We start from the raw sequence: 25,926 nt of genomic DNA, 5'->3' as shown, positions 1-25,926 counted from the left end.
TCATGATTATTTTCGTGAACAGAAACACTGTGGATTCAGAGCTGCATGCCAGGTCCGAATGTCCACTGCACTGATACATGTTAAATAAGGGACTTGAGCAACCACGAATTTTGGTATCCGCAGGTGGTATACTCATCCAAATTTGAAGACAAAATTATTCTATTTAGGCCTAAATAGAACAATTTAAAATTTATTGTGTTGTGGACATGTATATAGTTGTATTATATACTATACTGTTAATATGGATTCTATATTGAGTTGGAGTATGTAGCTAAGCAGGAAGAGTGTCATGTATTTAATACTTAAGTAATATTTGAATAATATTGTAAATATATTGTTTAATTAAGCATTTTTAAATAATGAAAATGAACATGAATGGTATACGTCAACATACCACTACATCTTACATATGTGCCTCGCTCTGCACTTCCATCCAGTTAGTTTTATGTTTTGGAATTAGCAAACATACTAGTGACTTCTTTGTAATTGCATCAATATGTCGGGCCCAGGATAGATCTCCAGAGACATTGGCACCCAGGAACTTGAAACTGCTCATCCTTTCCATTGCTGATCCCTCAATGAGGACTGGTGTGTGTTCCTTCAACTTCCCCTTCCTGAAGTCCACAGTTAGTTCCTTGGTCTTACTGATATTGAGTGCAAGGTTGTTGTTGGAACCTCCCTCAACCAGCTGATCTATCTTACTCTTGTATACTTCCTTGTTATCATTTGAAATTCTGCCAACAATAGTTGTGTTGTTGGCAATTTTATAGATCGCATTTTAGCTGTGCCTTGCCACACAATCGAGGGTGTAGAGAGAGTAGTGCAGTGCGCTAAGCATGCATCCTTGAGAATGCCAGTGTTGTCAACAAGGAGGAGATGTTATCACCAATCCACACAGACCGTGGTCCCCCAGTGAGGATGTCAAGGATCAAGTTACAGAGGGATGTACAGAGGCCAAGGTTTTGAGCTAAGGGTATAATTGCATTGAACGCTGAGGTGTAATCAATAAATAGCAGCCTGATGTACGTAATACTATTGTGATCCAAGGCCAAGTGGAGAGCCAGTGAGATTGCATTAACTGTAGACCTTTTGTGACAATAGGCAAATGCAATAGGTTCAGGTCCTTGCTTAGGCGGGAGTTTATTTTGGCCATGACCAACCTCTAAGAGTACTTCATCACTATATATGTGAGTGCCACTAGATGATAGCCATTGAAGCAGATCACCTGGCGCTTCTTGGACACTAATATATTTGTTGCCCTTTTGAATCAGGTGGGAGTCAACTACAGCAGTGAGAGATTGAAGATGTCTGTGAACCAATTGTTTGGCACAGGTTTTCAGAGCCCTACCAAGTACACCATCAGGATCTGATGTCTCGTGAGGGTTCACCCTCTTGAAAAATGTTCTGATGTCAGCCTATGATAGAGATCACGAGGTCATGAGATGCTGCAGGGATTTGCACAAGTGGAGTTTTAGTATGCATAAAAGGTGTTGGGCTGATCTGGGAGTGAAGCATCACAGCCATTAATGATACTAGTTTTCACTTTGTAGGAAGTAATGGTCTGCAAACCCTGCCAGAGCTGACATGCATCCAATTCCATCTCTAACCTCAATCAGAATTGTTTTTTCGCTCTTAAGATAGCCTTCTGTAGATCATACCTGGTCGTCTTGTATAGTTCCAGATCACTGGTCTTAATTGCCACTGATCTGGCCCTCAGCAGAATTTGAATCTCCTGTTTCATCTATGGCTTTTGGTTTGGGTAAATTTGGCACGTTCTCAAAGGTACACATTCATCCGTACAGGTTTTGATGAAGTTGATGTCAACTGTGGCTTATTCATTCAGATTCGAAGATGAGTCCCTGAATATTATCTAATCCACCAACTCAAAGCAGTCCTGTAAGCATTCTTCTGCCTCCCTTGAGCATAATTTTTTGGTCCTCACAACTGGTGCTGTGGTCTTTAGTCTCTGCCTCTACACTGGGATTAAAAGTACAGCCAAGTGATTGGACTTGATACAGGTGCGGGATGGCATGGTTAAGTGCTTTTGATGCTGGTTTAACAGTTCTCAAGTGTGTTGGCTCCTCTGGTTCCATAGGTGATATGTTCATGTAGTTGTTCAGAGACTTCTTAAAGCTGGCTTGCTTGAATTCCTCCACAATGACAGAGAAGGCATCAGGGTGCACTGTTTTGTGTCTGTTGATTACAGTGCTCAGCAACTTCAGTGCCTGCCTGACATTGGCCTGAGGTGGAATGTACACCGCTGCCAGGATGATGGGGAAAAACTCTCTCAGTAAATAAAGTAAATGACACTTGACCACTAGGTGTTCCAGGTTGCATAAGCAGGACTGAGACAGAACCGTCAAGCCAGTGCCCCATGGTAAGTTAATCATGAAGAATACACTCCTTCTCTCCCTTTAAAAGACCCAACTGATCTGCCTTTGCAGTCCAATCCTACACAGTAATGCTTCCAAACCCTTTATCAGCTACACTACCCAATGCATTGGTGGTGCTTCATGGATCTCATCAATTATATCAACTTTGTTACCAACTTCCACCCTTCCCTCAGATTTATTTAATTAATCTCTGACATCTCTCTTTTCTTTCTTGATCTCTCCCTCTCCACCAGTACTGTGTTACATATTGACTGTTAATTTTCCAACATACATGCTGCCTGACCTGTCATCTTCCTCTAGCACTTTTTGTGTCTTGTTCCATTCCAGCATATGCAGTCTTTCTTGAATCTGATTAAAGAATGTACATAATTTTGGAGTGTATCTGTGGAAGAATGTATTTAGAGGGATTACAAGAAGTAGTTTCTATATTGAACTCTGGTATTGAGCAAGGTTATTGTGTCAGGATTGATTATAATGGTTCAGTGGTATATGGAGTGTAGAAAGAAAGGTAAACTCACTGAAATTTATGAGATACATAATAATGAGGAATTTTTTCTAGCCAGAGAGTCAAGAATGAAGGATAAGTGTATGATCATCAGAATCAGAATCAGGTTTAATATCAACAGCATATGTCCTGAAATTTGTTAACTTTGTGGCAGCAGGACAATGTAATATGAGATAAATAAAAAATTTGAATTACATTAAATATATATATGTATATTAAATAGTTTTATTAAGATAAGTTGAGCAAAAAAAGGAAATTAAAAAAAGTAGTGAGGTAGTGTTCATGGTTTCAATGCCCATTTAGAAATCAGATGGCAGAAGGGAAGAAGCTGTTCCTGAATCACTGAGTGTGTGCCTTCAGGCTCCTGTAAGTCCTTCCTGATGCTAACATGGAGAAGAGAGCATGTCTTGGGTGACTGAGATGAAGAGATCATTTCTACTCAGAGGATTGTGAATTTTTAGAATGTTAGAGTGCTGTGGATGTTCGGTAACAGAGTATATTCAAAGGACTTTAAGATTCTATGTTGGAATCTGGTAGAAAAGTGAAAATGAGTTTGTGAATCAGGCAGGATCTTACTGAAAATTAAACAGGTTTGATATTCCATATGACCTTCTTCTACTACTTATTTTCAATACTTTCTTCTTTTAAACAATACTTTACATCACAACATAACTAAACTCCAAAAGTATTTTGCCAGGTACTAAGGGTCATGAAGACTGTCTAAATTGTTCAGTATTCAGTGAAAATTAAACACCGTGGAGAATAGCTTTTACTTTCAGAGAATACTTTCAGGCATGTGAAATCACAAAAAAAAACTTCTTCAGTCATCACTTCTACTTTATAGTTATACCATTCTCATATTTTGTCCAAGACTTCAAACAAATATATCCAAATTTGACTGTTCAGGTCAACTTTTCATGCCACTCACAAATTTCACTCCTTTACATGAAGAAATTTTCCTCCGGCATTGTCAGGGTTATGACTGACATAATTTTATGTTGCCCAGCCATAATGGAATTAAATTTATGCCCTGTGTTATTATACATAAAATAGATATTTGCCATCAGAATTATACATTAAATTGCCCTGTATGGATTTACATTCTGTAACTACCTAAATATCCACAATTTTATTACAATTGTAGTTGGAGAAAAAGGAAATGTGATGACAACAGCAAAAATAATTCTTACATTTATGAGTAGAGCTGGGATTGGCGTGAATCGTGTTACATGGATCATTGCCAGTATTTGAGGGATATATCCTTCACGGGCTGCAACAAAGTATAACCTGCCATACGAAACAGAAAACATAGTTAAGCTAAAGAATCTACTAGGGTAATGACATTCCCTCAATAAGAGACTTACCGATAGAGTTGATGCCACACTAAGTAACTGGAATCATCAAATGAATTTAATTAAGCAAACCTTATTGGAGGGAATTTCATATCGAAAGTCAACTACAGTACAAGATTATTTATCTTTGATATGTGAATAAATTACATTAATTTCACATAATATATACAACAGTCCAAAACTTCATGAGGTCTGTGAGCTGCTACTTGTAAGATAAATCTACTTTTACTTTAAGTTGATACCCAGTGAGGCAAAGACACTTTTGACCTTCATGAGGAATTCACAACAGACTACAATGGGTAAATTGGCAGCAAAGAACCTTTGGGAGTTTTGGAACTTTCATATTTGTACAAAAGAGGAGAGGAGGGGGAGGGGAGGGGAAGGAGAATTCAGATATATCATTTTACAGTGGAGCTAAAGGGCATGATAGAGGCACGACAGAGGAGCTGACTGAAAGTTGATTGGACAAGAATACCAGCAGGAATGACGGCAGGACAGCAATGACTGGAGTTTTGGGGAGCAATTCAGAAAGCACAGGATAAATGCATCCCAAAGATGAATAGGTATGCTAAAGGGAGAATGAGGCAACCATGGCTGACAATCTGTTAAGAGTCTTTTGTGGAAGTAACAAACAGGGTGGACAAAGGAGAGGCAGTGAATGTTGTTTACTTAGATTTTCAGAAGGCATTGGATAAAGTGTCACGCACGAGGCTGCTTAACAAGATAAAATCCTATGGGTTTACAGGAAAGATACTGGCATGGATAGAGGAATAGCTGACAGCCAGGAGGCACTGAGTGGGAATAAAGGGAACCTTTTCTGATTGGCTCCTAATAACTGGTGGTGTTCCTCAGGGCTCAGTATTGGGACTACTACTTTTCACATTGTTAGTCAATGATCTGGATAATGGGATTTATGTCTTTGTAGCAAAGAAAGGTGGAGTGGAAGGTAGTGCTGAGGAAGCAATGCCATTACAGCAGGACTTAAGATTAGTTGGAAGAATATGCAAAAATGTGGCAGATGGAATAAAACGTTGGGCAATAATATGATGATGTATTTTGGTAAAAGGAACAATAATGTGGACTGTTATCTAAATGGAGAGAATGTTCAAACATCAGAAGTACAGAGAGACAGGAGTCTTCATGCAAGACTCCTAGAAAATTAATTTACAGGTTGAGTCTGTGGTGAAGAAGGCAAATGCAATATTGGCATTTATTTCAAGGAGAATAGAATATAAAAGCAAAGAGATAATGTTGAGGCTTTATAAGACACTAGTCAGGTCGCACATGGAGTATTGTCAACTGACTTGCGCCCCACATCTCAGAAAGGATATGTTGTCATTGGAGAGAGTCCAGGAGTGAAGGGGTTGACATATGAGGATATGAGGAGCGTTTGGCAGCTTTGGGCCTGTACTCTATGGAATTTAGAAGAAGGTGTGGGGGGGGGGGATCTCATTGAAACCTATTGAATGTTGAAAGGATAGGATGGATGTGGAGAGGATGTTTCCTACGGTGAGGGTATCCAGAACTAGAGGGTACAGCCTCAAAACTGAGGGGCAATCTTTTAGAAGGAAGAATTTGTTAAGCCAGTGGGTAGTGAATCAGTGCCACAGTCTACAGTGGAGGCCAAGTCCATGGGTATATTTAAGTTGGAAGTTGATAGTTTCCTGATCGGTCAGGGCATCAAAGGATATGGTAAAAATGCAGGTGAATGGGGTTGAGTGAGATCCAGGATCAGCCATGATGGAATGGCAGAGCAGACTCGATGAGATAAATGGCCCAATTCTGCACCTATGTCTCATGGTCTTATAAAAACAACAATATACTGCTAAGGCTTTATATAGTATTGGTCAGGCCACACTTGGAATATTGTGAACACTTTTGGGCCTCTAATCCAAAAAGGATGCACCGGCATTGGAGTGGGTCCAGAGTAACTTAATGAGAATAATCTTGGGAATGAAAGCGTTAATGTATGTGGAATTTTTGATGGCTCTGGGTCTGTATTTGCTGGAGTTCAGAAGAATAGGGGTGTGGGGTGGGTGTTGAATCTCACTGAAACTTGCCAAATATTGAAAGATAGTGTGGATGTGGAGAGAATGTTTCCTATTGTGTGAAGACCAGAATGCAGTGCCTCGGAATAGAAGGATGTCCCTTTAGAACAGAGATGAGGAGGAAATTCAATAGCCAGAGGGTGGTGAATCTGTAGAATTCATCGCCACTGAAGGTTGTCAAGGCCATGTCAGAGTATCTTTGAAGCAGAGGTTGATACGTTCCTGATTAGAAAGGATGTCAAAGGTTACAGGAGGAAGGCAGGAAAATGGGATTGTGTGGTCAGAAATGATTAGGGCATAGAGGCATGGTTACTAGTACTGGTTTTAAATATTTATTGCAGTTTATTTGACTGCTGTCTTGAAAAAAACTGCAGGATGTAGAAAGTCAAAAAAGAAACTATTAAAAATATATACGGATATGTTAAAAAAGTAGTTTTTGTGTAGAGTAATCCTGTAGAACTGTAAGATGAAGCAAAGCTATGCAAATGTATACATCATATGAAGTAAAATAATTTCAATACCACAGTAATCTTACAAATTGTTAAATTAAGAACTAAGTAAAGTACATCATCATAGTTGAAAGTTGCCAATTGCTTCAAAGGCAAATAGGTTTTAATAGATAACAATAAATATAACAAGACCAATGAATATTATTTTAGCATGAAATGAGTCTTTGGCTAAAAACTTACCTTGAGCTTAATATAATTGATGCATTAAGGGTGCTATAACAAGACAGAGCTACTAATATTGAGATAGCCCACTTCATTATTCTTAGTGTATCTTCTGCAAATGTCTGAAAGGGATATAAATATTATATTTCACACTGTATATTTAGAGTAGCAAACTGATTCAGTGATTTTCTTTTTATAAAGTCTAATTAATAACAAGAAATTTTAATGTGTGAAAGAAATTTGACTCTACTTGACTGTCCACTGTCAGTTTTTGCTTGGGTCTCATTTCTAGAGATATACCATTTTAAAAGATGTATTGAAAAATCTTCTTAAATCTGCTACCTTCATGTTGCCTGATAGTTATTATTCTGGAATCCTTACATTGATCTTTGAGTTATATGTACTCTACTTTTTTTATTTCTCCATTTCTGTCATTCTACTCAAACTGGTTGATTCACATCACTGCTAAAATTTGTTTTAAGACAGAGGAAATCAGGAGCAGAGGTCAGGATGCATGGTAGTATGTAAAACCAAAGGCAGAAAGATAGAACAAACAAAAAAGCAATAAAGGTATATTTTAATTACTGCAATAATCCATTCCCATAGTTGTTAGTTAAGATTCAGTTTTTAAGGCTGATCTCTTAAAGTACAGAAAATGTGCAGTTTGTAGACAAGATCATGAAGAGATAGATTATGAAGTTAAGAGTGCATTTTATCATACTAGGGAACTATTCAATAGTCTTATAACAGCTGGATAAAAGTTGCCATTGAGCATGATAGTAATTGTACTCAGGCCTTTGTATCTTCTGCCTGATGGGAGGGGAGAAAAGAGAGATTGTTAGGGTGAGAGGGGTCTTTGATTATGCTGGCTGCTTTACCACAGCTGTGAGAAGTGTAGACAAGAATCCATGGTGGAGAAGCTGGTTTCCATGATGTGCTGAGCTGTGTCCACAACCCTCTGTAGTTATACAAATTTTTATCCAAATTGTGATGGATAAAATTGGTGAGTAAATTTATTTTGCGTTCTGAGGAAGTAGAAGCACTGGTGCGCTTTCTTGGCGATGGTGTCAATGTTGTTGGACAGGACAGCTGTTAGTGATGTTTACTCTTAGGAACTTGAAGCTCACAACCTTTGTATGTTGATGTAAACAGGGACATGTGCATCATCTCCTTCCTTAAGTCAATGACCAGCTCGTTAGTTTCGCTGACATTGTGAGAAAGAATGTTGTCATGACACCATGTCATTAGGCTATCTATATTCTTCATATACTCTGACTTATTATCATTGTCCCTACTTCCATTAGGTGGCACAGTATTGTAGTGGCTGGTCCCAGCTGTAAGATCAGAGTTCAGTTCCCGCGTTTGTCTGTAGGGATTTTGTACTTTCTCCCCATGGCCGCGTGTACTTCCGGTGCTCCAGTTTCCTCTCACCACATTTCAAAGACATACAACTTAGGGTTAGTAAGTTGTGGGAATGCTATGTTAGTACTGGAAGCACATCGACACCTGCTGGCTGTCTCCAACACAACTCAGACTGTGTTGGCCATTGATGCAAACCACGCATTTCACTGTATATTTGAATGTATATGTGACAAATAAAGCTAATCTAATTTAATTACATTAAATACCAACAATATTTGTTAACCATTCACACTTTAGATTTTATCATCCTAACCCAGCAAAAAATACTTTTCTATGCAGCCATCTTAATTTGAAATTCAACAACCACATTCAACTCAAGTAACCAAAGTATATACAGTCTGAAAAAAATACTTAAAGCAGCTCACAGCATTATGATGAATGTACTTACCATAACTACAGCATTGCTAGAGATGATGGTATTTGGTTCTAACACTATGTAATAACTCAGAATTGTCAATATATATAAGGTGGTGACCAGTGTCACTGAAATAAGAATGGCTAGGGGTAGATTCCTGAAGAACAAGGAAAGATAACAGTGAGGAGTGATCATTCCCTCAATACAATTCAGTGTTCAATTAATTTTGTTAAAATATGTCAGCAAATCTATACATGAATCAATCATTTGTAAATTGTGTTTAACACCTGCCACAAGTGTAAATAAAGCATGTTTGTGCTGTGATTGTTTTCATAAATATCTATTTACTATGAAATGTATCAGTGCAATAGCTCATTATCTTCACACAGGTAGAACAGCTGATATGGCATGATGCAAAATAAATGCTGTTTACTCAACACATCAGCAAATGACTGTATCAGAAAAGTATAATTGTTATAATATTTTATATTGCATATTGGCCATTCATTATTTCCTGCTTTAGGACAGATTTAATTTGATCGTGCATAAGAAATGTATGAAACCAATGTAAATAGAAATTACCAAAAGCAGGCTGGTAAATCCCTGTTCCTTTTCAATCACAATCACACAAAGTCAATGCTAATTTTATGATGTAAGATATGTAATGAAAAGAAACAATTAAGAAAATGCAAGGAAAACACCACTAATGATTAAATTAAAATAGATATTTACCTGAAATTATGTTATTTACCTGAAATACTGTACCTCAGGTGATTTTACACTGGTTCTTTCCATAACCGTGATTGTTCTTGGCAAATTTTTCTAAAGAACTGATTTGCCATTGCCTTTCTCTGGGGAGTGTCTTTACAAAACAGGTGACCAAGTCATTATCAACACACTTTAGAGATTGTCTGTCTGGCATCAGTGGTCGCATAACAGGACTTATGATATGCACCAATTGCTCATACAACCATACACCACCTGCTCACCTTGCTTCAGCTGCAGGGGAAGGGAGGTGCTAAGCAGGTGCTACACCTTGCCCAAGGGTGACCTGCAGGCAAGTGGAGGGAAGAAGTGTCTTACACCTCCCTTGATAGAGTCATATCTCCACACACCACCCTGAAGTACTCATGATAAGAGTTTGAATCTTGAATGCCAAAGCAGACTTGAAAGACCACTTGGCTTACTCCTGATCCTGTTTCTTAGCATTGTCAATATTTCATTTTTAAATGTGGAAAAGCATTGATGAGTCATTACATTTGTGTAAAATAGCTATTAGGAGGCTGATTTAACTCTCACCATTGGGAATGTAATATCAATTAATTATATAGATTTCACATAAAGGGCTAGCATCACTGAAGGTAACCTTGACATAATTGGTTTGGTGTAAAGGCCATCCAGTTCATTAATATCCTGTAGGTACAGAAAGCTGCCAAATTTATCCATATTGGTACAAACCTGGTTCTTTATCCACAGCAAAATGGTTGATCTGATCATGCTTTATGTTCTAGGTTATAGATTTTGATAAAAATAATCAGCAAAACATAACATTCTCTGGCTAAAGAAATCCCTCTTCATCTAAAAGGACACGCCTCTATTCTGAATGTGTGTCCTCTGGTCTTAGACTCTCCCATCAAAGGAAACATTCTCTCCACATCCACCCCATCAAAGCTTTTAGCCATGTAGTTAAGGGTAAGCAAAAATCTCAAAGAATCTTACCACGCTGTAAATAATATCCTTGAATCTTTAACATTCTCTATATTGGAACCACCAGAACACATGTAAGGGCTTTAATTTCATTGCTTTATGACAAAAGAGCATGTTTAACAATAGTCACACATAAAATGCTGGTGGAACATAGCAGGCCAGGCAGCATCTATAGGAAGAAGCACTGTTGACGTTTCGGGCCGAGACCCTTTGTCGGGTCTCAGATTCAAAGGGGGGAAAGGGGCCACAGTGGTTGACAAAGGAAGTCAGAGATTGCATAGCATTAAAAAAAAAGGAAATATGACAGAGCTAAGGTGAGTGGGAGGACAGGTGATTGGGAAATTTTTAAGGAACAACAGAACTTAACTAAAAAGGCAATACAGGGAGAGAAAATGAGGTACAAGCGCAAGCTAGCCAGGAATATAAAGGAGGAAAGCAAAAGCTTTTTTAGGTATGTGAAGAGAAAGAAGATAGTTAAGAACAATGTTGGGCCCTTGAAGAATGAATTGGGTGAAATTGTTATGGGAAACAGAGAAATGGCAGAAGAATTTACTAAGTACTTTAGATCTGTTTTCACTAGAGAAGACACAAGCAATTTCCCAGATGTATGGATGGGCCAAGGACATGGGGTAACAGAGGAAATGAAGCAGATTGACATTAGGAAGGAAACGGTGATGAGTAGACTGATAGGACTGAAGGCTGACAAATCCCCAGGTCCAGATGGTCTGCATCCTAGGTACTAAAGGAGGTGGCCCTGGAAATTGTGGATGCATTGGTAATCATTTTCCAATGTTCCTTAGATTCAGGATCAGTTCCTAAGGATTGGAGAATGGCTAATGTTATCCCACTTTTTAAGAAAGGAGGGAGGGAGAAAACAGAGAACTATCGTCCTGTCAGCCTAACATCAGTAGTGGGGAAGATGCTAGAGTCCATTATTAAAGATGAAATAGTAGCATAGTGGCTATTGTCTATTGTCTAAATGCTTACCAAAATTAGTACATATGGATCAAACAGGATTTATTAAAAATAGACAATCGGCAGATAATGTAACTCGGTTATTTAGTATAATTCATTTAGCACAAAAGAGGGAGGAAATGAGCGTGGCAGTTGCTTTAGATGCAGAAAAAGCATTTGATAGATTGGAATGGGATTTTTTATTTAAGGTATTGGAAAAATATGGATTAGGAGTATCTTTTATAAAATGGATTAAAACCTTAAATACTAATCCTAAAGCTAAAGTAGTGACAAATGATCAAATTTCAACACCATTTCAGTTAACAAGGTCAACTAGGCAAGGTTGTCCATTATCACCTGCTTTATTTGTGTTGGCGACAGAGCCATTAGCTGAATTAATTAGAATGGACCCAGATATTAAGGGTTTTAGAGTTAATCAGGAAGAATACAAGATTAACTTATTTGCTGATGATGTTCTGCTTTATCTAACAAACCCATTACACTCATTGCGTAAATTATCCTATAGATTAGAAGAATATGGGAAAATATCAGGTTATAAAATAAATTGGGATAAAAGTGAAATTTTACCTCTTACTAAAGGAGATTATAGTCAATGTCGATTAATAACCCAATTTAGATGGCCGGCAAATGGTATAAAATATTTAGGTATAAGAGTTGATAATGATATAAAGAATTTATATAAATTAAATTACTTACCACTATTGAAAAAAATTCAAGAAGATCTTGATAAATGGATGGTATTACTAATAACATTAGTAGGTAGAGTAAATACCATAAAAATGAATATATTCCCCAGATTACAATACTTATTTCAATCACTACCAATACAAATACCCCAGAAGTTTTTTCAAGAGTTAAATAAATATGTGAGGAAGTTTCTTTGTAAGATGTCAAGAATATCGTTGGAAAAATTGACATGGAAATTTGATCTAGGAGGGTTACAACTTCCAAATTTTAAAAATTATTATAAAGCAAATCAACTTAGATTTATTGCATCTTTTTTCAACTATACCTGTTTGTTGGTTATTTGGAATAGTCTATGTTCCAAGCCTACACTGGTGACCACACTTTTCCGATACTACATTGACAACTGCATTGTTGCTGCTTCCTGCACCTGCTGAACTCGTCGACTTCATCCACTTTGCCTCCAACTTCTACTCTGCCCTCAAATTCACCTGGTCCATTTCCGACACCTCCCTCCCCTTTCTCAATCTCATTGTCTCTATCTCCAGAGACAGCTTATCCACCAATGTCTATTACAATTCCATGGACTCTCACAGCTACCTAGACTACACCTTGCCCTATTCTGTTACTTGTAAAGATGCCATCCCCTTCTCTCAATTCCTCTGTCTCCACCACACTTACTCTCAGGATGAGGCTTTTCATTCTAGAATGCAGGAGATGCCCTTTTTCAAAGAAAGAAGCTTCCCTTCCTATACCATCAACGGTGTCCGCAACCGCATCTGCTCTTACTCCATCCTCCCACCACCCTACGATGGATAGGGTTCCTCATCCTCACCCACCACCCCACCAGCTTCCGCGTCCAGCACATAATTCTCTGAAACTTCCGCCACCTCCAACAGAATCCCACCACCAAGCCCGAAACGTCGACTGTACTTTTTTCCATAGACGCTGCCTGGCCTGCTGAGTTTCTCCTGCATTTTGAGTGTGTTGCCCTAAACAGTCCTGCCAGGTGAGGCAGCACTTTGCCTGTGAGTCTGTTGGGGTCATTTACTGTTTTCAGTGGTCCCATTGTGGCATCCCGTTCATCAATGAAACCTGAAGTAGATTGGAAGACCACTTTGCTGAGCATTTACACTTCATCCACCAGAACAAGTGGGATTTCCCAATGGCCACCCATTTTAATTCCACTTCCCATTTTGATATGTCCATCCATGGCCTCCTCCACTGTCATGACGAGGCCACACTTAGGTTGGAGAACACCACCTTGTTTTCCACATGTTTAGCCTCCAACCTGATGGTATTACCATCAATTTCTTAAACTTTGGATAATCCCCCCCCCCAACCGCACCCCCCACTCTCCATTTCCCATCCTCTTTTCCCTCTCTTACCTCATCTCCTTGCCTGCCCATTGCCTCTCTCTGATGTTCCTTCCCCTTTTTTCTTTCTTCCATGGCCTTCCACCTCTTTCACCAATCAACTCTTTATTTCACCCCTCCAGGTTTCACCTATGACTTGGTGGTTCTCTCTCTCCTTCTTCACCTTTTAAATCTACTCCTCAGTTTTTTTTTTCTCCAGTTCAGCTGAAGGGTTTCGGCCTGAAATGGCGACTGTCCTTTTTACCATCGATGCTGCCTGGCCTACTGAGTCCCTCCAGCATTTTGTGTGTGTTGCTTGGATTTCCAGCAAATGTAGATTTTCCCTTGTTAAGAGCATCTGTATCTACTTGTTTTTTTTTCTATTCCACTTTTCAGGAACCTTTTCCTTTTTTGGTTTAGCAACATACACGAAATGTGTGTTTTGCTTTGGATTTCTAGTATCTGCAGATTTTCTCATGTTTGTGTTTTTTTGGTTTAGCCTGTTTATAGTTTTTCTTGTTCTCTTACAGATGCTTAATTACTACATCTAGTAACTGTTCAGCATAATTCATAGCTTCAAAGTATAAACTACTGTGAGGCAAGAAACAGAAAGATTATAAAGATTAATACGTGGCTGAGAGGATGGTGCAGGAGGGAGGGCTTCAGGTTTGTAGATAATTGGGCTTTGTTCCAGGGAAGGTGGGATCTGTTCCGAAGGGACGGTTTACATCTGAACTGGAGCGGTACCAATATTCTTGCAGGGAAGTTTGCTAGTGCTTCTTGGGGTGGGGGGGGGGGTTAAACTAAATTTGCAGGGGGGGGATCCAGAATGTGAGGGAGGATAGCGAGAGGAAGAATAAAGGACAGGTGGGGACTACATGGTTCTGGAATATTAAGTGTGTAGTAGAGGAAGGTGAGGCGGAACAAGTGATAAGGAGGACACACGTACAGAGGGATGGTCTGTTGGAACATGGAGTTAAATGTGTTGAAAGAATAAGTAAATTTAGGAAGGACAACAAAATTCTAGGGGCGTATAGCCCGATGGGAGTTCGGGGAGCTGGGTTAAGCACAATAGGCAGCGATTCAAACAGAGAGAGGAGAAATGGGTTAAAAATTCTATATCTGAATGCACGAAGTGTCAGAAATAAGGCGGATGAGCTTGAAGCCCAGGTGCGAATGAGTTAACTATGATGTTGTTGGGATAACGGAGACATGGAGACAGGGAGATCAGACCTGGGAAATGAATGTACAAGGGTATACGTGCTATCGTAGGGACAGAAATGTGGGCAGAGGGGGTGGGGTGGCCCTGTTGGTGAGGAATGAGATTCAGTTCTTTGCAAGGGGGGACATAGGGTCAGGAGAAGTAGAGTCTGTGTGGATAGAACTGAGGAACAGTAGGGGCAAAAGGACCCAAATGGATGTTGTCTACAGGCCACCAAACAGTAGCATGGATATTGGGTGCAAGTTGAATACGGAGTTAACATTGGCATGTGGCAAAGGTAATGTCGCAGTAGTTATGGGGGATTGCAACATGCAGGTGAACTGGGAGAATCAGGTTGGTGCTGGACCACAGGATAGGGAGTTTGTAGAGTGCCTACGGGATGCATTCTTGGAACAGCTTGTATGAGAGCCGACCAGGGACAAGACTATTCTGGATTTAGTGTTATGTAATGAACAGGATTTGATAAGTGATCTCGCAGTAAAGGAGCCATTAGGAGGTAGTGATCACAATATGATAAGCTTTTATCTGCAATTTGAGGATAAGGGCAGCTCGGAGGTGTCAGTGTTGCAGATGAACAGGGGAAACTATGGAACCATGAGGGAGGAGCTGGCCAAAGTTGACTGGATGGATAACCTAGCAGAAAAGACAGTGGAACAGCAATGGCAGGTATTCTTGGGAATAATGCACAAGGTGCAAAATCAGTTCATCCCCCAGAGAAGGAAGGATTCAAAGGGAGAAAGGGGGCCACAGTGGTTGACAAAGGAAGTCAAAGATTGCATAGCATTAAAAAAAAGGAAATATGACAGAGCTAAGGTGAGTGGGAGGACAGATGATTGGGAAGTTTTTAAGTAACAACAGAACTTAACTAAAAAGACAATACGGGGAGAAAAAATGAGGTACAAACGCAAGCTAGCCAGGAATATAAAGGAAGATAGCAAAAGCTTTTTTAGGTATGTGAAGAGAAAGAAGATAGTTAAGAACAATGTTGGGTCTTTGAAGAATGAATTGGGTGAAATGGTTATGGGAAACAGAGAAATGGCAGAAGAATTTAATGAGTACTTTAGATCTGTTTTCACTAAGGAAGACACAAGCAATCTCCCAGATGTATGGATGGGCCAAGGACATAGGGTAACAGAGGAAATGAAACAGATTAACATTTGGAAGGAAACAGTGATGAGAAGACTGAAGGCTGACAAATCCCCAGGTCCAGATAGTCTGCACCCTAGAATACTAAAGGAGGTGGCCCTGGAAATTGTGGATGCATTGGTAATCATTTTCCAATGTTTTTTGGATTCAGGGTCAGTTCCTGAGGATTGGAGAATGGCTAATGTTATCCCACTTTTTAAGAAAGGAGAGAGGGAGAAAACAGAGAACTATCGACCTGTCAGCCTGATATCGGTGGTGGGAAAGATGCTAGAGTCCATTATTAAGGATGAAATACTGGCATATCTAGATAGCAGTGATAGGATTGGGCCTAGCCAGCATGGATTTACCAAGGGTAAATCATGCTTGACTAATCTGTTGGAGTTTTTCGAGGATGTAACCAGGAAGTTAGACGGGGGAGATCCAGTGGATGTAGTGTACCTCGATTTCCAGAAGGCATTTGATAAGGTCCCACATAGAAGATTGGTGGGTAAAATCAAAGCTCAGGGCATTGGGGGGAAGGCATTGACATGGATAGAAAACTGGTTGGCAGATAGAAAGCAAAGGGTAGCGGTGAATGGGTGTTTCTCGGAATGGCAGGTAGTGACTAGTGGGGTGCCACAGGGCTCGGTATTGGGACCACAGCTGTTTACCATTTACGTTAACAATTTGGATGAAGGCATAAAAAATAACGTCAGCAAATTTGCTGACAATACTAAGCTGGGTGGCAGTGTGACATGTGATGAGGATGTTAGGAGAATTCAGGGTGACTTGGATAGACTGGGTGAGTGGGCAGATACTTGGCAGATGGTGTTTAATGTGAATAAGTGAGGTTATCCACTTTGGGAGTAAGAACAGGAAGGCAGGTTATTATCTGAACGGTGTAGAGTTGAGTAAGGGAGAAATACAAAGAGATCTCGGAGTCCTTGTTCATCAGTCACTGAAGGTGAATGAGCAAGTGCAGCAGGCAGTGAAGAAGGCTAATGGAATGTTGGCCTTTATTACAAAGGGAATTGAGTACAAGAGCAAGGAAATCCTCTTGCATTTGTACAGAGCCCTGGTGAGACCACACCTGGAGTATTGTGTACAGTTTTGGTCTCCAGGGTTAAGGAAGGACATCCTGGCTGTACAGGAAGTGCAGCGTAGATTCACGAGGTTAATTCCTGGGATGTCTGGACTGTCTTAAGCAGAAAGGTTAGAGAGACTGGGCTTGTACACACTGGAATTAAGGAGATTGAGAGGGGATCTGATTGCAACATATAAGATCATTAAGGGATTGGACAAGATAGAGGCAGGAAATATGTTCCAGATGCTGGGAGAGTCCAGTTCCAGAGGGCATGGTTTGAGAATAAGGGGTAGGTCATTTAGGACAGAGTTAAGGAAAAGCTTCTTCTCCCACAGAGTTGTGGGGGTCTGGAATGCACTGCCTTGGAAAGCAGTGGAGGCCAGTTCTCTGGATGCTTTCAAGAAGGAGCTAGATAGGTATCTTATGATCTTATGGATAGGGGAATCAAGGGATATGGGGACAAGGCAGGAACTGGGTATTAATAGTAGATGATAAGCCATGATCTCAGAATGGCAGTGCAAGCTCGAAGGACCGAATGGTCTACTTCTGCGCTTATTGTCTACTGTCTATTTAATAGGTGAAAGAAAACTCAGAATTCTTGAGTTAGTTTTTGTAGAATGCTAGCAAGACTGTCAAATCTGTGACACTGGAAATAACCCTGCATTTTATACAAATGCCATGTTAATTTGGTATAGGTAGCTTAGTATTGCAACATTTTAAACAGGTATGTTCAAGACTAGTGAATAACCTGTCAAAGTCACAGTATAAACAATAGACAATAGACAAAAGCAACTTTTTTTGAGAAAGATAAACTGGCATGGATTAGAATATAACTAGATAAAATAGGAGAAAATATACCAGAAGATTGTATATATAAATGGGAATCTAAATGGATATGGGCAAAGAAAGAATCTCCTATATTAAAACATTTTATTGACTTATGGAATAAGATAACTGTTGACGATGAGATAAGGAAATCCTTATTAGCAAAGAGATTTTTAATTCAAAATAGACTTATTCCTTTTACAATGAATAATCAACTTTTATATAATTGGTTTCAAAAAGGGATTAGATATATAGGTGATTGTTTTGAAGGAGGTATACTAATGTCATTTGATCAATTAAAGAATAAATATAAAGTATCAAAGAACACTCTTTTTTGTTACTTTCAACTAAGGGCTTATTTAAGAGAAAAATTAGGTCAAACAATGTTATTGCCGAAGTCTAATGAAATAGAAACTTTAATTCAAAAAGGAAAGATTAAAAAATTCATTTCTTGTATGTATAATTTGATTCAAAAACAGGCAATTAAACAAGGAGTCCATAAGTCAAGACAAAAATGGAAAAGTGACTTGAATATTAAAATTGAAGAAAAAAATTGGTCAAGACTATGTCTTGAGAGTCTTGAGAGTATGACAAATACAATAAATGTCCAGTTAAGATTAGTGCAATATAACTTTTTACATCAAATATATATTACACCACAAAAATAGATAAATTAAACCCAAATTTATCCAATCAATGTTTCCGATGTAACCAAGAAATTGGTACTTTTTTACATTCTACTTGGTCTTGTTCTAAAATTCAACCTTTTTGGACAAATTTAAGAGTTTTATTGGAACAAATTATTGGAATACAACTTCCACATAATCCAATATTATTTTTACTAGGTGATATTGAAGGGATAAAACCAATACCCAAATTGAATAAATATCAGAAAATTTATAAAAATTGCATTGGCAGTAGCCAAAAAGGCTATTGCAGTTACTTGGAAATCGGATACATATTTAAGTATAGATCGTTGGAAGAAAGAAATTTATAGCTGTATTCCACTTGAAAAAATTACTTATAATTTAAGAGATAAATATGAAACATTTTTGAAAATTTGGCGCCCTTATTTACAAAAGACAGGATTAAATATATAGGTGCTCCGAAGATGAAATAATTGGTTATTTGGGGAAAGAAATAAATATATATACTAAAGTTACTACGAACTCCATGGAGCATGTGGGGATCTTCCAATATCCAGGCACTCTTCCTTTCTTTTTTTTTCTTTTTCTTTTTTCTTTTTTTTTCTATAGGGATGCTAGGGGGCAGGGGTTGAGGGGAGGGGGGGGATGGGTAATATACATTTTTTTTCATACTTTCATTTTGTAACTACTTGAAATACAATGAAATTTTTTTTTAAAAAACAGGTATAGCTGGGGGCCCATATGAGTGCCCATTGCTAGCCCTTTTGTTTAAAGGAAGTAGGAAGAGCCAATGGAGAAATTATTGAGAGAACAAGTTCCACTAGGCAGAGGAGAGTGGTGGTGGAGGGGAACTGGTTAGGTCTGGTGTCTAGAAATAAAAATGGAAAGCTTTGAGGCCTTCCTATGGAGGTGTTTCCAAACTGAACATCCATAGTAAAGAAGAGATGATGGGGGCCAGGGAATCTGAAATCCTTGAAAAGATCAAGAGCATGTGAGGTGTCATGGATGTAAATAGGAAGGGACTGAACTGGGGAGATAAACAATCGGGATAAGCCGATATGAATTCAGTGGGGCTGAATGTTTCAAGCTGAAACAATGGGTCTATCTGGACAAGCACGTTTGTAGATCTTGAGTAGGAGGTAGAAACAGGACATGGGGGCTGCAGGAACAATAAGGTTGGTGGCAGTGGATGGGAGATCCCCAGAGTCCATAAGATTGGTGATGGTGTGCAAGATGATGGCCTGGTGTTCCTTAGTGGGGCCCTGCTCAAAGGGTAAGTAAGAGGAGGTGTCTGACATTTGGCACTTGGCCTCAGCAAGGTAGAGGTCAGTACGCCAGACTGCTACAGCACCACCAACCTTATCTGCGGGGTTTGATGGTGAGGTTAAGATTAGTGCAGAGGAAATGGAGAGCAGAGCGTTCAGAAGGTGTGAGATTGGAATTAGAGAGGAGTATTGCTCTAGACAGTTAATGTACCGTCAGCAGTTGGCAACAAGAAGGTCCAAGATGCGGTGTCCAGGAAGAGGAGGAGGTTTGAAGACGGAGAAGGGGTCTTCGGTGCAGGTTGGAGAACCCTTGCCAAGAAATAGGCTTGGAGACGGAGGCAGCAGAAGAAGAGCTCAGTGTCATGGCAGGTGCGGAACTCACTGAGGTGTGGGTGCCAAGGGGCAAAGGTGAGACCCTTAGTGAACCTTCTGCCTCAGAGAGGGGAAGGTCGGAGGGAATGGTGAAGACCCGGCATGGATGAGAGCTGGGATCGGAGGGAGGAAGGGAGTTGGTAGTGTCTGAGGGGAAAGGAGGTTTGGAGTGCTCAGGGATGGTGGGGTGAGAGGAAGATGGAGTATCCAAGTGCCCAAGGACCTGAGAGAGAAGGGATTGTGGAGTGGTGGTGGGGGAAGGGGAGACAGGGGTTCCTGTGGCTGTGCGTGAAGACCAGTTTGTAGGTCAAGGTTGGAGTTGGAGGTTGTGCAGTCGGCACTCCGGTTGTGAGTCAGGTCAGGATCGTTAGAGCTGTTGAGGTCAACAGCAGGGATCACAGTCTGGAGACATCGAGTCCTGCCGGCTTTGGAATCAGCAGGTTCGGTGGTCTGTAGACGGGTGATCTTCCAGTTCTTGCAAGACATGAGACAGTCAAAGAACCGGTGATTAAAAGTGTGGATCCGGCAGTGGATAAAGAAGCATACAGGCCCATTACAGGGGGTGGAGAGGGAAACCTGGAGTTGTGGAAGTGACAGATGGTTACATATTTTATAACTAGATTGTCAAAAACATGGCAATATGTGTGGTACAGAGGGATCTATTGAATATAATGAGAAAAAGGCACAACATTAATATTCTCCCAATAAGCTGATGTAGAAATATGCTTTAAAATTTGTTGTTTCATAGATCATCACAGATAATTCAGTCTACAGGGTGTGGTCAATCATTATGGTTCAACAATATGCATAACAATGCAGTTCCACACATAAAATAGATACAGTATATACAGTCCTACCTTTCAGAATTTCTAACTTCCTCTGAAACAAAGTTAAGTGTGTCCCAACCAGTGTAGGCGAATAGTACAAAATAAAATGATAGAATGATCTTCCCAGGATCCCACAATGAGCCACTGAATGCAGAACTGAAATGAGTTCTATCTGAAAGAAAGGAAGAATGAACATGGGAGAAAAAAAATCACGTTTCTTTTAACACATCGTGAAAGAATATAGAAAAATCTAATATTTTTGTAACATTAAGTATGTATTCCACTTGAAGCCTACTTGACTAATAAGTATATTTCTGATTTGTTAAGGCATAAAAAGGTGTTTGCCCAATTGATAGCTTGTTTTAGAATTTCTGCTCAAACAGACAATGCAATACTTAACAACAAAGTAAATGGTAATATTTGTGGATTCTCTTTATTCATAATCAAGTATTTTCAAGGATAATGTGTGACTTTGAGAACACATTGCAGGTGTTACAGTACCCCTGTTGAATCATTTCTAGCCCTTCCATGTTGTAAAACTTGAAACTTTGCATCTACTGCCAATGAACGCTTAATTAGTTTCTTGAATCTAATAGGTAGTACACACTGTGGTCAGTCTTTCAAAGGGAACAGCAACAAACTTTGATAGAAACATAGAAAACCTACAGCACAATACAGGCCCTTCAGCCCACAAAGTTGTGCCAAACATGTCCCTACCTTAGAAATTACTAGGCTAACCCATAGCCCTCTATTTTTCTAAGCTCCATGTACCTACCCAAAAGTCTTTTAAAAGACCCTATCGTATCCGCCTCCACCACCACTGCCAGTAGACCATTCCACGCACTCACCACTCTCTGTGTAAAAAACTTACCCCTGACATCTCCTCTGTACCTACTCCCCAGCACCTTAAACCTGTGTTCTCTTGTGGCAACCATTTCAGCCCTGGGAAAAAGTCTCTGACTATTCACATGATCAATGCCTCTCATCATCTTATAGACCTCTATCAAGTCACCTCCCATCCTCCGTTGCTCCAAGGAGAAAAGGCCGAGTTCACTCAACCTGTTTTCATAAGGCATGCTCCCCAATCCGGGCAACATCCTTGTAAATCTCCATAGAAATCTACCCTTTCTATGGCTTCCACATCCTTCCTGTAGTGAGGTGACCGGAACTGAGCACAGTACTCCAAGTGGGGTCTGACCAGGGTCCTATATAGCTTCAACATTACCTCTCAGCTCCTAAATTCAATTCCACGATTAACGAAGGCCAATACACCGTATGTCTTCTTCACCACAGATCCAACCCATGCAGCTGCTTTGAGCGTCCTATGGACTCGGACCCCAAGATCGCTCTGATCCTCCACACTGCCAAGAGTCTTACCATTAATACTATATTCTGCCATCATATTTGACCTACCAAAATGAACCACTTCACACTAAAATGGGTTTGCGAGATTAGACTGGCACTGGGGATTATTATACCACTCTGAATGAATTCAATTTTCTTTAACATCCTTGGACTGCAAGTACAGTCTTCATGCCTTTGGACCAGCAGTCACTGGGGTCAGCATTATATTCACAAAGAAAAAGAGAGGGCATATCATACAGTGAAAATTAGAAGAATGTGACGTTTTTAAAAACCAACAGAAGGAAACAAAAATAAAGGCCATAAGGAGAAAAAAAATGAACTATGACAGTAAACTAGCCATAATACAAAACAGTATACCAAAAGTATTTTTTCCTGATATATAAAGAGTAAAAAGAGAAGTGAGAGTGGATATCATAACTCTGGAGAGGTAGGAATAAGGGACGAAGAAATAGCAATGAACTTAATAAGTATCTTGCATTAGTCTTCATTGTGGAAGACATAAGCAGTATGCCAAAATTTCAAGAGTGTCAGGGGACAGAAGTGAGTGTTGTTGCTATTACTAAAGAGAAGATGCTTAGAAAGCTGAAAGGTCTGAAGGTAGTTAAGTCCCTGGGTACACCAGTACACCAGATCATGTACACCCATAGTTCTGCCAGGTAGCTGAAGAGATTGTGGAGGCATTAGTAATGATCTTTCAAGAATCATTAGATTCTTGGTTAACTGTTACAAACCAGAAGACTGTAAAATTGTAAATGACACCCACTCTTTAAAGGAAGGAGGCAGAAGAAAGCAAATTATAGGTCAGCTCGCTGGACTTCAGTGGTTGGGAAGATGTTGGGAGTACTTTTATTAAGGATGATTTTTGGGGATACAATACTTGGAGGCACATAATAAAAATAGACCAAAGTCAGCATGTTTTCCTTAAAGGGAAATTTTGCCTGACAGATCTGTTATAATTCTTTGAGGGAATAACTGACAGGATAAACAAATGAAAGTCAGTGGATATTGTTTACCTGGATTTCCGGAAGGCCTTTGACAAGATACCACTCATATGCTTAACAAGATGAGAGCCCATGGAAAGAAACTAGCGTGGATAGAAGATTGGCTGACTGACAGGAAGCAACGAGTGGGAATAAAGGGAACCTTCTTTGGTTGGCTATTGGTGACTAGTGGTGTCCACATAGGTCGGTATTGGGACCACTCCTTTTCATGTTATTTGTCGAGGATTTGAATGACGGAATTGATGGCTAAGTTTGCAAGTGATACATAGATAAATGAAGTAGTAGTAGTACTGAGGAAGCAGGGAGTATGCAGAAGGAATTAGACAGATTGGGAGAATGGGCAAAGAAATGGTTGATGGAATATAGTGTAGGTAAGTGTATGGTGATGCATTTTGTAGAAGGAATAAAGGTGTGGACTATTTTCCAAATGGAGAGAAAATTCAAAAATCAGAGGTGCAAAGGGACTTGAGAGTCCTTATGTAGGATTTCTTAAAGGTTAACATACAGGTTAAATCAGTAGTAAGGAATATTAGTATTCATTTCAAGAGGACTAGCAAGGATAAACGCTGAGGCTTTATAAGACATTGGTCTGGGTCCCTTATCTAAGAAAAGATGTGCTACCATTGGAGCGGATCCAGAGGAGGTTCGTGAGAATGATTCTTAGAATGAAAGGGTCAGCATATGAGGAGAATTTGACGGCTTTCGGCCTGTATTCACTGGAGTTTATAAGAATGAGTTCAGGACAATCCATACTGCCACACTGTCAACAAATTAGTCTTCAAAGAGTCAAACTTCCCTCTTGAGAGGAAAGTGTCTGTCATATTATATACACGCGTTGTAAACTGCAAAACCGGTCGGGATTTTTTTGCCTTAGAATACTTAAACTTTGCAGACATTTTGTACCCTACTGAGTATTCCCAGCACTTCGTTTTCATTGATGGCAGAATAAATGATAGTTCATAACAGTCAACCAAGATACCTATCTTCAACATCGTAGGCTTAAAATAAATAACAGGGAAAACTGCACTCACTAGCTGGGTGGTCTGCAGTCCAGAGCCTGTCAATTTTGAAGACGGCTAGTTCCTTAAATATCTTTAAACTATGTTGCTTACTGAAGCACCTATGGCTGTCACTGTAGATTTCAGCTGTAGTAAAACTAAATGGGAAGTTAACTAATTACAGTGGATTCCACGTAATTGGTCCATTTAATTGGAGAGCTGCTTATTTGGAACAACTCTTAATGAACAAAACTGATCAAGAAAATAGCTGGGATTCCCTTTATTTATTTGGGACACCATGCATGCTGCTTAATTGGGATAGAAGACTGTTGCCGAACAGTTTCTAACTAGCATCAGTTCAGATTCAGATTCAGTTTATTGTCATTTAGAAACCACAAATGCAATGCAGTTAAAAAATGAGACAACATTCCTCCAGAATGATATCACAAAAGCATATGACAAAACAGACTACACCAGAAAATCCACATAACGTTTGGCAATCCCCAATCCAGAGTCCGGAGAGGCTGCTGCATATTAATATCGCTCTACCGTCTTAGCGTGTTCCCTAGAAAGGAGCTCCAAATCCACCAAACAAGACCAAAAACTAAAGCTACAAGACCACATAGTTACAACATATAGTTACAACAGTGCAAACAATAGCATAATTGATTAAAAAAAACAGACCATGGGCACAGTAAAAATAGTCCAAAGATGTTAAAGGACTATAAGTTCAAAAGAAATCACCACACAGTTTCCATAAGTCCCCAGGGTCCTCCCGGAGATTTCCAGATGTTCCTCCATGCTCCCACGTCCATTTTCAATCGATTATGATTGCGCATGGCACCCCACTTCACAAATAACAGATAATCAGCTCTGGAGTGGCCACTGCAAGCTGCGTTGCGCTGCCATCTTGGAAATAGAATCATTTGCATGCGTTTGTGTTCAAAAGGCAGTGATTTTTGTCACTGATAGTTGGCGAGAAATAAGTATTTAGAATTACTTTGCTCACAGTGGTTTCAAGGATTGAGGCTTGGAGATGCCAGAAAAGGCCGGGAGTGAAAATGAAATAATTTTATGACTTCACAAGTTAAAAACTATGAAAAATTTGAAGGTATCGACAATCATCTTAAAAATTACAATGAAAATGAAGATTTGGAGGATGTAAAGCATTGTGTGAAGACGCGCGGTGTCAGTGCTATTTTATTTCATTTACAGGCTACACGGCAGTGTGTTGGTTGTCCATTATATCTGACAAAACAGTGAAATCTGTGAGCGAGAGCTTCTGAAGTGGAATGGCCATTGCTCTGGGGCAGCTCCACTTTCTCGAACTTGGAAGTCCGGGTCCAGTGGTTTGAGTAGTGGTCACAAACTGAGGTCTTCCTTGGTTGCAGTGAATAACCATGACTTCTATGCCTTGTCATGGCCTTTGCTCTCCATGAAGAATGCGTTCTTCGGCATTGAATCTCACTGTTGATCTCATCCGCCCAGTCTGCTGGAGTTGACTTTACATGCTAGGACAGACATGTCCCAATTTCACCAGGATATGAGGCCTGCTGGATACCCTCACTTGGTTTAGCCCCCATATGTTTGCTGCTGTCTCATGCAAACAGCTACTTTGAGCCACAGGTGAGAGGTGAGTGTCCAGTGGGGGGCCAAAAGTGAGTGAGCTGCACCAGATGGTCACAAACCCTTCACCAGAGGTGCTACCCCTCCACAGACACCCCAAAA

The 25,926-nt window shown here is 39.8% G+C and overlaps 1 protein-coding gene across 1 annotated transcript in view; it reads right to left on the bottom strand.

Annotated features, from left to right (window-relative positions):
* The window catches only part of LOC132406709 (Y+L amino acid transporter 2-like), a 94,046-nt gene that overhangs the window by 36,347 nt on the left and 31,773 nt on the right, over positions 1-25,926 (bottom strand). Inside the window, exons 4-7 of the mRNA XM_059992584.1 lie at positions 20,865-21,006; positions 8,780-8,903; positions 6,988-7,091; positions 4,089-4,185 (exon numbers count right to left, since the gene is read on the bottom strand). Coding sequence (XP_059848567.1) covers positions 4,089-4,185; positions 6,988-7,091; positions 8,780-8,903; positions 20,865-21,006 — 467 coding nt within the window. The remainder of the gene's footprint in view (positions 1-4,088; positions 4,186-6,987; positions 7,092-8,779; positions 8,904-20,864; positions 21,007-25,926) is intronic.

Source organism: Hypanus sabinus, chromosome 17 (assembly GCF_030144855.1).
Source record: "Hypanus sabinus isolate sHypSab1 chromosome 17, sHypSab1.hap1, whole genome shotgun sequence".
NCBI classification, from domain to species: Eukaryota; Metazoa; Chordata; class Chondrichthyes; order Myliobatiformes; family Dasyatidae; genus Hypanus; species Hypanus sabinus.
This window is presented reverse-complemented; position numbering and strand designations above follow the sequence as displayed.